Consider the following 14,978-nt stretch of genomic DNA (forward strand, 5'->3'; position numbering starts at 1 on the left):
GAAGAGATCAAGCACAAGCAAAATGAACCACCATCAAACACAGCAAAAGCTGGCCCTCACCCATAGAAAGTGATATTGTGTATATAGTGGGTTTCAAAGGGAGTCCTCCAATATGAATTTCTTCAGGAAAAGCAAACAATAAATTCCAACAAGCACTGCTCTCAGTTAGACTAACTGAAAGCAGCATTCAATGAAAGGCATCCAGAATTAGTCAACAGAAAATAATCTCCCAACAGTGTAACATAAGACTGCATGTTTATTTGATGATCAGGCAAAAACTGTTACAGCTTGGCTGGCAAGTTCTGATTCAACTGTCATATTCACCAGACATTGTGCCTTTGGATTTCCATTGATTTTGGTCTTTGCAAAATTCTTTTAGTGGAAAAAAATTCAATTCCCTGAAAGACTGCATAAGGAAGAGTTCTTTGTTCAAAAAGACGAAAAGTTTTGGAAGATAGAATTACAAAGTTGCCAGAAAAATGGCAGAAGGTAGTGGGACAAAAAGGTCAATATGATGTTCAATAAACACCTTGGTAAAAATGAAAAATATGTGTTTCATTTTTATTTAACAACTGAAGGAGCTTTTTGGCCAACCCAATATTTAGTAACTTGTTCTCACCACGTCTCTGAATTCAGGTACAAATTCTTTTTACTGAATCACTATGTTTCAGGGCAATGCAGTCATCTACATAAATTGAATAGAAATATGCCCCCCTTTACACTGGATATAACTGGAAAAATTGTGTTGTCAACATCATATCTGAAGAGCATATTTGAGATTACATGTCATTCAATCTGGTATGACAAGCCCCCAGTCCCCAACTAAGGATACACATACAATTGGTATTTGGAACCAATGCCTACACGCCTTCCTAGGCAAACTGTATGGTGTCCCTCATTGCACACTGTCTCAGCATTACAGGTAGTAAGAAAGATCAATGATGAGCAGGAAAAGGAGAGAGAAATTTGCCCATATTTGTAGCTATACATGTGAAAACTGGTTCAAGTGAACTTCCAATTTTTAAAGTAGTAGTGAGAAAAAGAGCTCTGGAATGATAGGGACTATTAAAAGAGTAATTCTAGATTCTCTATATACTCTCTAGACAGAACCTCATTTAATAGCCTTAGTAGTTGTTTAACACAATCTGACTCTAGATTTGCTAATTATACAAGGAACTTTATGTGTGTTAACTGACCCTTTTAACTGCACTGATGTAAGTCAATAGAGCCAATATTTCTCTTCTTTTCACAGCTATTTGTAAGGCCTCCCCAGATAGCCATTTTGCTTTTCTGCATTTTTCTCTCCATACATGGCACATATCTTTTTTTTTTTTTTTTGCATTTCAGTTGTGTTTTTACCTTTATTCAAATGATAAAGCATAATATGTGAAAAATGTGACTTTTTCTTCAATTTTAAATATTAAAATGGCTATACAAAAATTCTCCAAATGCTCACTAATGAGTGCCAGCTGTTACAATGCAGTATAAGAAAATTGTTTAAAATGAAGTTAAAGACAACTAAGTGCTGCTAGAGCCATCTTACAGGAAAAAAAAGAAAACAAAATTTTTGGTGAACCCAATACATGTGCCAATCTAAGAATGAGCCAGTTAAATTTATATCAGTGGGGAAAACATTGAGGCTGTTTGCTGTTCCAAACCAAATGAAATAAAAGGGAATGTATGTAATGGCTATATGATGTGAGCTGCATCATCACCAGTGTACATCTCTTAGAAAAGGGCCTGAGTATGGAGCACTAAGGCTTTGAATAGCAGCTTTCATTTATGATATAGAAAGTTCTTATTTGAACAGAGATTCATCATGTTTCCCAGAGCGCTCTTCATTTTGTCAGTCAGTCATTCCAAATATCTTTAATTTTCAGAATGTGGAAGAATGCTATGAGAGAAACAAATATGTGTCTTTTTCCAAATAGAACTCTTTCCACAGATGAGTGGAAAGCATCTCCTGTTGGCAGAAAATGACTCTTCTCAAAAATGATTTATAGCATCATCAGCCAGAGGAGATGATTATGATACTGACCCTTTATCCACACCTACAAACTCCTCGTCCACTTTAGCTAGTGTGGTGACACAGCTCACCTTTGGTCCCGTGTTGTTAACTGGGAAAACTCAGCTCCAGAACAAAACTAGTGACAGCCGCGTTTTAAGAGTTCACTGGACAACATTAGGGCAGGTTAACTCATTCATCAAAGACTAAAATCTCTGCTCCCTATAGACTGTTATCCATGCTTGAATGAAACGCCTCCCATTCTACATGGGGCTGTTTGTACCAACACAGCTGATTTTCCACTGAAAGACTTCCTGTTTCTCCTTGCAGATTTTCTGGTTACCAGATTCTGATAGGAAGTATGTCAGGAGCAAAGCTCCTGGTTTTCAGCACATCAGCCGGTTATTCACCGTTGAAGAACTTAGAAAAGAAAATATCACTAGAATAAATGTTGACTATAAGAGGTTGTTCTACAATGGCTTGAAGTAAGTGTTTAACCCCTCTTGGCATGTGTTGCCTTTCTTGAACAAAATCTGCATCCTAGCCGAGTAATTTAGGTTCCTCCTCCCATCTCAGGATTTCTGGGTTTGGCCATCTTTGTGGAATTCCCAAATTTCTTCTTGTTATACTTTTCTCCCTATCTGCCCTAAAACGTTTATCAAAGGGTAGACTCTGTTATTGGAACATAGTCTATGGCCCCTTCTCCTGTCCTCCAATCAACCCACTTTTGTGTATTCTTGGTATTTTTCTCTTTATACAATGTAAGTATTGAAAAGTCAGAACTCAAAACGTTATTGATTTCCTCTTCCAGATTCCAGTACCTTATAAATGACTTTGTGATCCCAATATCCAGATCTCTTATAGCAATAGTAAATAACATAGCTAAATCATTGTTTTAAAAAATTTGAGACAGTCAAGTATGAGAAGAAAGAAAAATTATTAATCATCACATTTATAATTATTATTATTAGAAATACATTTTCATAATTAAAAGTATCTGGTAGTAAAGTAACATTTTAAAATTTATTAATCACTGTTTACATTAATCCATATATCCTTTCTGTTAGATTTTAAGGTTTTTTGTTTTTTCAGATAATTCTAAATTTATCAGAGACAGAGTTTCCTTTGAGATATAGATGTAGCTAAATTTATAGATTTAGCATATCCTTTTAGCCTATGCTTGCTCAGCGCTGCAACAGAGGCCATTTAATATCATGGTGATCCAAGCCTATGCCCCAAGTAACGCTGAAGAAGCTGAACAGTTCTATGAAGACCTACAAGACCTTTTAGAACTAACACCCCCAAAAGATGTCCTTTTCATTATAGGAGACTGGAATGCAAGGCTGTGATCCATGTGATCAGATTGGCTAGTTTTCTGTGATTATGGTTTCACTGTGTCTGCCCTCTGATGCCCTCTCTCAATATCTACCATCGTACTTGGGCTTCTCTTACCTTGGACGTGGGGTATCTCTTCATGGCTGCTCCAGCAAAGTGTAGCCACTGTGCTGAATGGTTGAACAGTTCTATGAAGACCTACAAGACCTTTAAGAACTAACACCCAAAAAAGATGTCCTTTTCATCATAGGGCACTGGAATGCAAAAGTAGGAAGTCAAGAAACACCTGGAGTAACAGGCAAATTTGGCCTGAATACGGAATGAAGCAGGGCAAAGCCTAATAGAGTTTTGCCAAAAGAACACACTGGTCATAGCAAACACTCTCTTCCAACAACACAAGAAAAGACTCTATACATGAACATCACCAGATGGTCAACACCGAAATCAGATTGATTATATTCTTTGTAGCCAAAGATGGAGAAGCTCTATACAGTCAGCAAAAACAAGACCAGGAGCTGACTGTGGCTCAGATCATGAACTCCTTATTGCCAAATTCAGACTTAAATTGAAGAAAGTAGGGAAAAACCACTACACCATTCAGGTATGACCTAAATCAAATCCCTTATTATTATACAGTGAAAGTGAGAAATAGATTTAAGGGGACTAGATCTGATAGACAGAGTGCCTGATGAACTATGGACAGAGGTTCGTGACATTGTATAGGAGAGAGGGATCAAGACCATCCCCATGGAAAAGAAATGCAAAAAAGCAAAATGGCTGTCTGCGGAGGCCTTACAAATATTCTGAAAAGAAGAGAAGCAAAAAGCAAAGGAGAAAAGGAAAGATATAAACATCTGAATGCAGAGTTCCGGAGAATAGCAAGGAGAGATCAGAAAGCCTTCCTCAGCGATCAATGCAAAGAAATAGAGGAAAACAACAGAATGGGAAAGACTACAGATCGCTTCAAGAAAATCAGAGATACCAAGGGAACATTTCATGCAAAGATGGGCTTGATAAAGGACAGGGATGGTATGGACCTAACAGAAGAGGTGGCAAGAATACACAGAAGAACAGTACAAAAAAGATCTTCACGACCCAGATAATCACGATGGTGTGATCACTGACCTAGAGCCAGACATCCTGGAATATGAAGTCAAATGGGCCTTAGAAAGCATCACTATGAACAAACCTAGTGGAGGTGATGGAATTCCAGTTGAGCTATTTCAAATCCTGAAAGATGATGCTGTGAAAGTGCTGCACTCAATATGCCAGCAAAATTCAGCAGTGGCCACAGGACTGGAAAAGGTCAGTTTTCATTCCAATCCCAAAGAAAGGCAATGCCAAAGAATGCTCAAACTACTGCACAATTGTACTCATCTCACATGCTAGTAAAGTAATGCTCAAAATTCTCCAAGCCAGGCTTCAGCAATACATGAACTGTGAAATTTCAGGTGTTCAAGCTGGATTTAGAAAAGGCAGAGGAACCAGAGATCAAATTGCCAACATCTGCTGGATCATGGAAAAAGCAGGAGAGTTCCAGAAAAACAACTATTTCTGCTTTATTGACTATGCCAAAACCTTTGACTGTGTGGATCACAATAAACTGTGGAAAATTCTGAAAGAGATGGGAATACCAGACTACCTGACCTGCCTCTTGAGAAACCTATATGCAGGTTAAGAAGCAATAGTTAGAACTGGACATGGAACAACAGACTGGTTCCAAATAGGAAAAAGAGTACATCAAGGCTGTATATTGTTCAGTCTCCTTACTGATTATATATCTATTTATATTTTCTAATTCTTCATAATACAGTCATGGTAGGTTTCTTGATTTTAGGATTTTGTCCTTTTCACCTTGGCTATCCAATTTGTTGAGATACAATTGGTCATACTGCTATATCCCTTATAATCCTTTTATTTCTGTAAAACTTGTAATACTGTGCCCACTTTCATTTCTGATTCAGTAATTTGAGTCTCTTCTCTTTATCGTAGTACCTCTAGCTAAAAGCTTATTAATTTTGTTTATGTTTTCAGAGAACTAACTTTTGGTTTCTTTGATTTTCTTTATTGGTTTTCTGTTCTTTATTTTGTTTATGTCTTTTCTAGTCTTCATTATTTTCTTCCTTTTGCTATGGGGCTCAATTTGTTCTTCTTTTTCTAGTTTCTTAAGCTGTAAGGTTGTATGGTTGATATGAAATCTTTCCTGTTTTTTGAAAATTCTTCTTTCCTTTCACTTTTATTAAAATATGCATATAGCTCTGTAGGTTTAAGTTGTATAGCATATATAATCAATTTGCTTACATTCATCATTAAATGATTATCACAAGAAGTTGAATAAATATCCATCATCTCATATAGATGCATAATTGGAGAAATAGAAGGTTTTTCCTTGTGATGAGAACTCTTAGGATTTCCTCACTTAACAGCTTTCACATGTAACGTATAGCAATGTTAATTATATTTTTTCATATTGTGCATAGTATTTCTTTTTAAAAATTTTTAATTGAAGTATGGTTGATTTACAATGTAGTGTTAGTTTCAGGGTACAGCAAATTTTTTCATATATATATATACATATATATGTATATATTTATTTAATTTTTCAAATTGCTTTCCATTATAGGTTGTTACAAGTTTTGAATGTAATTTCATGTGCTATACACAATTTCCCTTCTTGTTTATTTTATATTTGATAATGTTTATATCTTAATCCCAAACTCTTAATTTTCCCTGCCCACCATTTCCCCTTAGGCAACCATAAATTTGTTTTTTATGTTTCTGTTTTGTAAATAAATTTGTTTGTATCATTTTTCAGATTCCATTAAGGTGATATCATATGATATTTGTCTTTTGCTGTCTGACTTCACTTAATATGACCATTGCTTGGTTCATCCATGTTGCTGCAAATGGCATTATGTCATTCTTTTTATGACTGAGTAATATTCCATTGTGACACACACACATCATAGCATCTTTATACATGTATCTGTCAGTGGACATTTAGATTGCTTCCATGTCTTGCAAGATTGTAAAGGTTGCTGCTGTGAACATTGGGTACACATATCTTTTGAATTAGATTTTTTCTCTGAGTGTATGCCCAAATGGGATTGCTGGATCACATGGTAAGTATATTTTTAGCTTTCTAAGGAAACTCCATACTGTTCTTCTCAGTGGCTGTACCAATTTACATGCCCACCAGGAGTGTGGGAGGATTCCCTTTTCTCCACACCTTCTTCAGCATTTATTGTTTGTAGATTTTTTGATAATGGCCATTCTGACTAGTGTGCAGTGATGCCTCGTAGTTTTTATTTGCGTTGACACTGATGCTGGGAAAGATTGAAGGCAGGAGAAGGGGACAACAGCGGATAAGATGGTGGGATGGCATCACCAACTTGATGGACTTGAGTTTGAGAAAGCTCCAGGAGTCGGTGATGGACAGGGAAGCCTGGCCTTCTGCATTCCACGGGTCGCAAAGAGTCGGACATGACTGAGTGACTGAACTGAACTGAATAATTAGTGATGTTGAGCATCTTTTCATGTACATTTTGGCCATCTGCATGTCTTCTTTGGAAAAATGCCTATTTAGATTTGCTGCCCATTTTTTGCTTGGATTGTTTGCTTTTTTGCTATTGAGCTGCATGAGCTATTTGTATATTTTGTAGCTTAATCCCTTGTCAGTCACTTAATTTGCAAATATTTTCTCCTATTCTGTGGGTTGTCCTTTCATTTGTTTATGGTATCCTTTGCTGTGTAAAAGCTTTTAAGTTTAATTATGTTCCATTTGTTATTGTTTTTATTTTCATTACTCCTGGAGATGGATTGAAAAAGATGTGATTTATGTCAGAGAGTATCCTAAGTATTCTTCTAACACTTTTATAGTAGTTGCCTTATGTTTAGGTCTTTTTTTATTTTTGTGTATGGTGTTAGAGAGTGTTCTAATTTTATTTTTATTTTTAAATTTTATTTTATTTTTAAACTTTACATAATTGTATTAGTTTTGCCAAATATCAAAATGAATCCATCACAGGTATACATGTGCTCCCTATCCTGAACCCTCCTCCCTCCTCCCTCCCCATACCATCCCTCTGGTTCGTCCCAGTGCACTAGCCCCAAGCATCCAGTATCGTGCATTGAACCTGATAATTTTGTTATTTTGCTTCTAGCTGTCTAGTTTTCCAGCACCACTTATTGAAGAGACTGCCTTTTCTCCATTATGTAGTCTCGCCTCCTTTGTTGAAGATTAATTGACCATATGTGTGTGGGTTTTTTCTGTTCTTTATATCGTGTTCCATTTATTTAGACTTCTGTTTTTGTGCCAGTACTATACTGTTTTGATTACAGAGCTTTGTAGTATAGTCTGAAGTGAGGGACTGTGACCTCCAGCCCCTTTGTTCTTAAGACTGTTTTAGCTCTTTAGGGTCTTTTGTGTTTGTGTACAAATTTTTAAATTTTTTGTTATAGTTCTGTGGAAAGTGCCATTGGTAATTTGATAGGGATTTACCTGAATCTGTGTATTGTCTTGGGTAGTATGGCCATTTTAACAAATTATTGACAGCGGGAATTTTACAGAAGCTAACACCTGTGACCAGCAATTTGTTATGTAAATGAATATTAATACATCTCCAGTCAGTAATATTTGGGTAACAAAAAACTTATTGATAGGTCTGTGATCAGTAAGTTGTTAACAGTATTGATTTTTCTATTCCAAGAGCACAGTATATCTTTCCATCCTTTTTGTACTGTCTTTAGTTTCTTTCACTAACATTTTAACAGTTATCGAAGTACAGGCCTTTTGCCTCCTTAGGTAGGTTAATTCCCAGGTATATTATTGTTTATGATACAGTGGTAAATGGGATTGGTTCCTTAGTTTCTCTTTTGGATATTTTGTTGTTACTGTATAGAAGTCCAATGGATTCATACACATTAATTTTGCATTTTGCAGCTTTACTGAATTTATTGATGAGTTCTGGTGGTTTTCTAGTAGTGTTAGGATTTTCTGTGGATAATGTGTCATCTACAAACATTGACAGCTTTACTTCTTCTTTTCCAGTTTGGATTCATTTTCTTTTTTCTCTTATTGCTGAGTCTAGGATTTCCAAACCTATGTTGAATGAGAGTGATGGGAATGGGTCTTCTTGTCTTATTCCTGATCTGATCTTAGAGGAAGTGCTTTCAGCTTTTTAACTTTAAGTATGATGTTAGTCATGGATTTGTCATATATGTGGCCTTTATTATGTTGAGGTATGTTCCCTGTTTTCTCAATTTCTTAGTTTTTCTTATCAATGGATGTTTAAATTTATCAAAAGCTTTTTCTGCATCTATTGAGATGATCATATGGGTTTTATTCTTCAGTTTCTTAATGTGGTATATCACAGTATTTGATACTATTGAAAAATTCTTGCAATTCTGGGATATATCCCACTTGATCATGGTATATGAGCCTTTTAATGTATTGTTGGATTTGGTTTGCTCATATTTTGTTGAGTAATTTTGCACCTGTGTTCTTCTGTGACATTGATGATATTGTTTGAAAGGAACACTTCTAAACTCATTGTGTCAGGCTGCCATCACTCTGATACCAAAAGCAGAGAGAGATATCACAGAAAAGAAAATTACAGGCCAATATTACTGATGAACATAGATGCAAAAATCCTTTGATTTTTTAAATGTAAGTATTGATAGCCATGGATTCCCCCTCCCCCAGCACCGTCTATGAACTTTGGTGCATCCCACAAATTTTGGTGTTTTCATTTTCATTCATCTCCATGTATTTTCTCATTTCCCTTGTGATTTCTTTCTTTATCCATTAGTTTCTTGAAAGTGTATTGTGTGCTTAGTCACTCAGTCACGTCCAACTCTTTGTGACCCCATGGACTGTAGCCTGCCAGACTCCTCTGTCTATGGAGATTCTTCAGGCAAGATTACTGGGTCTGGTTGCCATGCCCTTCTCCAGGGGTTGTTCCCAATTCAGGGATCAAACCCAGGTCTCCTGCATTGCAAGTGGATTCTTTACCATCTGAGCCACCAGGGAAGCTCAGGAAGTGTGTTAAGTCCCACAAATATGTGAATTTTCCAATTTTCCTTTTGTTAGACTTCTAACTTTATTGTGTTGTGGTTGGATAGGTTACTTTGATATTTATCTTTTCATATCTGTTGAGACTTAATTTGTGGTCTACTATATCTAAACTGGGAATTGTCACATATGCATTTGAGAAGAATGTGTATGCTGTCATTGGGTTGAGCATTCTGTGTCTTAGAAATAGTTTCTTGTGTTGATTAAGTCCTCTCTTTCCCTACTTATCTTCTATCTGATTGTTCTATTCATATCGAGAGTGGGATATTAAAATTTCCAACTATTTTAGTTCTGTCAGTTCTGTCAGTGTTTACTTTGTAAATTTTACTGTCCTGTCATTAGGCAGATAAATGTTTATAATTAATATATCTTCTTGCTATATTGAAACTTTTATTAATATGTAATGTCTTTCTTTTCCACATATTAGCTTTTTGACATAGTGCCTGTTATGTCTGTTGTTAGTACAGCCACCCATGATCTTTTTAGTTACTGTTTGCATGGAATAACATTTCTGTCCTTTCACTTGCAATCTATTTGTGCCTTTGGATCTAGAATGAGCCTCTTGTAAACAGCATAAAGACGGGTCATATGTTTTTATGCATTCTGCCAATCTGTTTGTTTGATTGGAGAGTTTATTTACATTTAAAATAATTACTGAAAAGAGGGAAGACTATTATCATGTTTTTACTGCTGTCTTTTTTGTAAATATTGTTTCTGTTATCAGTTATTTTAACTTGTTAATTTTGTATACCTTATAATTTTCCCCCTTATTTTCTACTTTTCTGTTTTCCTTTATGTTTCATTGCTTTGTTTTTTTTGTTTTTGTTTTTGTTTTGTAGTATAATACTTAAATCCTTTTCTTGTTTCCCTTTTTATGCATTTTTTTAACCACAAAAACTTAGGTTTTTGAGGTTACCATGGGAATTACACTTACCATCCTAAAGTTATGATACTGTGATTGAATTTTTACCAGCTTAAAGTCAGTAACATGCAATAAATCTTCTTCTTTATAACTCCAGTTTCACTTATTGATGTCAGAAAAATTTATCTTTATATACACTATGTGCCTCAAAGATAAACTAATAATTCTTATAAATGCAATAGTTTCTCAAATTATGCAGAAGACAACATGTAGAGTTGATAAAACAAAGTTACAAAATTAGTAGCTGTTAGACTAATAATTCTGACTTTCTCCCTTAGATCTTTTACTAAATTATGTGTGAAATAAAGACTTATAGTTACAAAATTGTTAAAAATAATACTAGCTTTTATATTTGCCATTGACTTTTATTGAGATCTTTATGTGTCTGTAAGATTTTGACTTACTGTCCCTTGACTACCTGATGCAAAGAACTGACTCATTGGAAAAGACCCTGATGCTGGGAAAGATTGAGGGCAGGAGGAGAAGGGGACGACAGAGGATGAGATGGTTGGGTGGCATCACCGACTCAATGGACATGAGTTTGGGTAAACTCCGGGAGTTGGTGATGGACAGGGAGGCCTGGCGTGCTGTGGTCACAAAGCACCATGGTCACAAAGAGTTGGACATGACTGAGTGACTGAACTGAACTGGAGGATTCTCTTGAGTTTTTCCTACAGGGCTGGTCTAGTGGTCATGAAGTCCTTCAGCTTTAGTTTATCTGGAAACGTCTTAAATTTCCCTTTGTGCCTGTGAATCTCCAATAAGACAAATGTTATTCTCTGTTCTGAACTTTTTATCTCTACATGTATAGGAAAATGTTACACCTTTAGAGGTCAGAACCTTGAGAATGGGTTATCCTGAGCATTTCAGGCTATAGGCAACATTCTTGCTTGTCTCAAAAGCAATAGAATACACAGATTAATGTTAAAACATAAAAGGTCTAATATGGACTCAGATTTGTTATTTGGTATTATACCTCTTATATTTGAAAGATAGGTTTTGCTGGGTTTATGAATCTTGGTTGACAGTTTTTTTCTTTTAACACTTTGAATATTTGGACCCACTGCCTGCTGTCTGCCAAAGCCTGATGAGAAGTCTGAGAATGTTATTGAGGATACCTTGTATGTGGCAAGTTGCTTCTCTTGGTGATTTCAAGATTCTTCCTTTTCCTTTGGCTTTTGAAAATTTGATTATAGTGTGTCATAGGGTGTATCTCTTTGAGTTCATCTTACTTAGAGTTCATTGGATATTTACATACATATCTTTTATCAAATTTGGGCATTCAGCAATTATTTCTTCGAATATTCTCTCTGCCTCCTTCTCTGTCCTTCTTTTGGAACCTAAAAATACATATATTGACTTGTTTTATTATGTCCCACAGATATCTTAGGCTCTGTTTCCTTTTCTTCAATCTTTTGCTTCTTTTCTTCGGAATCATAAATATCTATTGATCTATCTTCTAGTTCACTGATTCTGTCTTCTGGTGATCAAATCTGCCTTTGAATCTTAATAGTCAGTTTTTCATTACAGTTATTGTGACTTTCAGCTCTAGAATTCAGCTCTAGTATTTTCTAGGTTTTCTGTCTCTTTATTAATGTTTCCATTTTCTTCATATATTTAAAAAACTCTATCTACATCTTCCTTTAGTTCTCTGAGTATCTTTAGGATGGAAAAGTTTTTGTCTTGTGTATCAGCCATCTGCTCTTTTCCAGAGACAGTTTTTTTAGATTTAGTTTTTCCTTTGAATGAACCGTACTTTCTTGTTTCTTTTTATGCTTTGTGATTTTTCTTAAAAACTGGACAGTTGAAAATAATTATCTGGCAACTCTTGAAATAAGATTCTCCCCTTTCCCCAGGGTTTGCTGCTTTTTTTGCTGTTACTTGTTTGTATTTTGGCTGTCTCTATGCCAACAGTCAGCCTGGGGGTATAAACTTAAGGTCTTCTCAGGTCTCTAATGTGTCTTTCCCTGGACATATGTGGTCACTTTGTAACTTTCCCTATATATGTAATTGCTTTTTGATGTCCTAATCTTTAACGTTTGGCTCCCAAAAGGGGAAAAAGACATAACTGAAAGATGGGAAGGAAAGAGCAATGGACCTTTAAACCACTGGAAATCATTTTAGTGGGAAGAGGAAAGATTGCCACAGTGGTGATGGTGGAGGTGGGGGGAGGCAGTGAGGAAGACAACAGTGCTTGCACTCCTCTTTCTGTGCACATCTGTGGCCAGAAGCAGCAATCAGTGATCAGAGCACAGATCCCCAATAATTGGAGGATAGTGACCTTTTTGCCCACCTTGGCTCCCATAAGCTGTGTGCACACTGCTCTAGGAACATGGGCACAGCTGCCTGTCATGGGGCTGGAAGTGTGGAATGGGTAACTGCTGCTGCTGCTGCTAAGTCACTTCAGTCGTGTCCAACTCTGTGTGACCCCATAGATGGCCTCCCACCAGGCTTCCCCATCCCTGGGATTCTCCAGGCAAGAACACTGGAGTGGGTTGCCATTTCCTTCTCCAATGCATGGAAGTGAGAAGTGAAAGTGAAGTCGCTGGTCATGTCTGACTCTTAGTGACCCCATGGACTGCAGCCTACCAGGCTCCTCCTTCCATGGGATTTTCCAGGCAAGAGTACTGGAGTGGGATGCCATCACCTTCTCTAGGAATGGGTAACTACTACTGTGCTAATTGCTGAAATTGACCACAGTCCAAGCCAGGCTTCAGCAATACATGAACCGTGAACTTCCAGATGTTCAAGCAGGTTTTAAAGAAGGCAGAGAAACCAGAGATCAAATTGCCAACATCTGCAGGATCATCTAAAAATCCAGAGAGTTCCAGAAAAACATGTATTTCTGCTTTATTGACTATGCCAAAGCCTTTGACTGTGTGGATCATAATAAACCATGGAAAATTATGAAAGAGATGGGCATATCAGACCACCTGACCTGCAACTTGAGAAACCTGTATGCAGGTCATGAAGCAACAGTTAGAACTGGACATGACACAACAGACTGGTTCCAAATAGGAAAAGGAGTTCATCAAGGCTGTATATTGTCACCTTCTATGCAGAGTACATCATGAGAAATGCTGGGCTGGATAAAGCACAAGCTAGAATCAAGATTGCTGGGAGAAATATCAATAACCTCAGATATGCAGATGACACCACCCTTATGGCAGAAAGTGAAGAACTAAAGAGCCTCTTGATGAAAGTGAAAGAGGAGAGTGAAAAAGTTGGCTTAAAATCAACATTCAGAAAACTAAGATCTTGGCATCTCCTCCCATCACTTCATGGCAAATAGATGGGGAAACAGTGGAAACAGTGGCTAACTTTATTTTGGGGAGGGGCTCCAAAATCACTGCAGATGTTGATTGCAGCCGTGAAATTAAAAGATGCTTAATCCTTGGAAGTAAAGTTATGACCAACCTAGACAGCATATTCAAAAGCAGAGACATTACTTTGCCAACCAAGGTCTGTCTAGTCAAGATTATGTTTTTTTTCCAGTAGTCATGTATGGATGTGAGAGTTGGACTATAAAGAAAGCTGAGTGCTGATATTGATGCTTTTGAACTGTGGTGTTGGAGAAGACTCTTGAGAGTCCCTTGGACTGTAAGGAGATCCAACCAATCCATCCTAAAGAGACCAGTTCTGGGTGCTCATTGGAAGGACTGATGTTGAAGCTGAAACTCCAATACTTTGGCCACCTGATGTGAAGAGCTGCCTCATTTGAAAAGACCCTGATGCTGGGAAAGATTGAGGCAGGAGGAGAAGGGAACGACAGAGGATGAGATGGTTGGATGGCATACTGACTTAATGGACATGAGTTTGAGTAAGCTCAGGGAGTTGGTGATAGACAGGGAGGCCTGGCATGCTGCAGTTCATGGGATTGCAAAGAGTCAGACACGACTGAGTGACTGAACTGAACTGAGCTATAACTTTTTAACTATAACATCTAGAGCTTCACTGAAAGTTGTAAGACTTAAATAGACTCCATAGTATAAAAATATTAATAGTTACATTAGACAGATTTGCCAGTGTAATGGTCCAGAATAAGATCAGTTTCCTGGGGCTTCTTTATCTGCTATCTTCTGAGAATTGTTTGCCATGAATATAAGTTGTTACTTCTATGGGATTAATAGCTAGAATTAATGGCAAGATTAATGGCAAGAATGGATTAATGGGTTAATGGCAGGAATGCAATTGCTGGGGTATGGTAGTTTTCAGTTTTATAAGAAACTTTGTAAATTTTATGTAATTTGTAAGACACTTCCAAACATTTTCAGAGGGCCTGTACCTCTTTACATCCTACCAGTAATGTATGATGATTCAGAGCCTCTCTGTCCTTACCAGTTTTTGCCATTGTCTTTTTTTTTTTGCTTTGAGAAAATTTTTATTGCACATCGTTGAATTAATTTGTTTGAATAAACAGCACACAAAACAAAGATTTATGTTGTGAAAATCCCTGAAGCTTCTAATCAGCAGTCTGCAAGGGGCAGAGACTTTGGTTTTGTGTCTTTTTAAGTCATACATTTCCCATTTATTTTTAGATTTTGCACATAATTGTTTTCCAAAATATTTTTTAACCTCCCCCGGGATTTATTTATATATATTAATCCATAGTTCAGTTTATTTTGTTATCTTGAATCAATGCT

General features: G+C 36.7%; 1 protein-coding gene across 1 annotated transcript in view; it reads left to right on the top strand.

Annotated features, from left to right (window-relative positions):
* LOC112444840 (glycerophosphodiester phosphodiesterase domain-containing protein 4-like) overlaps positions 1–14,978 on the top strand; it is a 115,843-nt gene that overhangs the window by 77,944 nt on the left and 22,921 nt on the right. The window contains 1 exon segment of the mRNA XM_024987388.2: positions 2,336–2,490. Within this exon segment, the coding sequence (XP_024843156.1) occupies positions 2,336–2,490 (155 nt within the window).

The sequence above is a fragment of the Bos taurus genome, chromosome 29 (genome assembly GCF_002263795.3).
Source record: "Bos taurus isolate L1 Dominette 01449 registration number 42190680 breed Hereford chromosome 29, ARS-UCD2.0, whole genome shotgun sequence".
Taxonomy (NCBI): Eukaryota; Metazoa; Chordata; class Mammalia; order Artiodactyla; family Bovidae; genus Bos; species Bos taurus.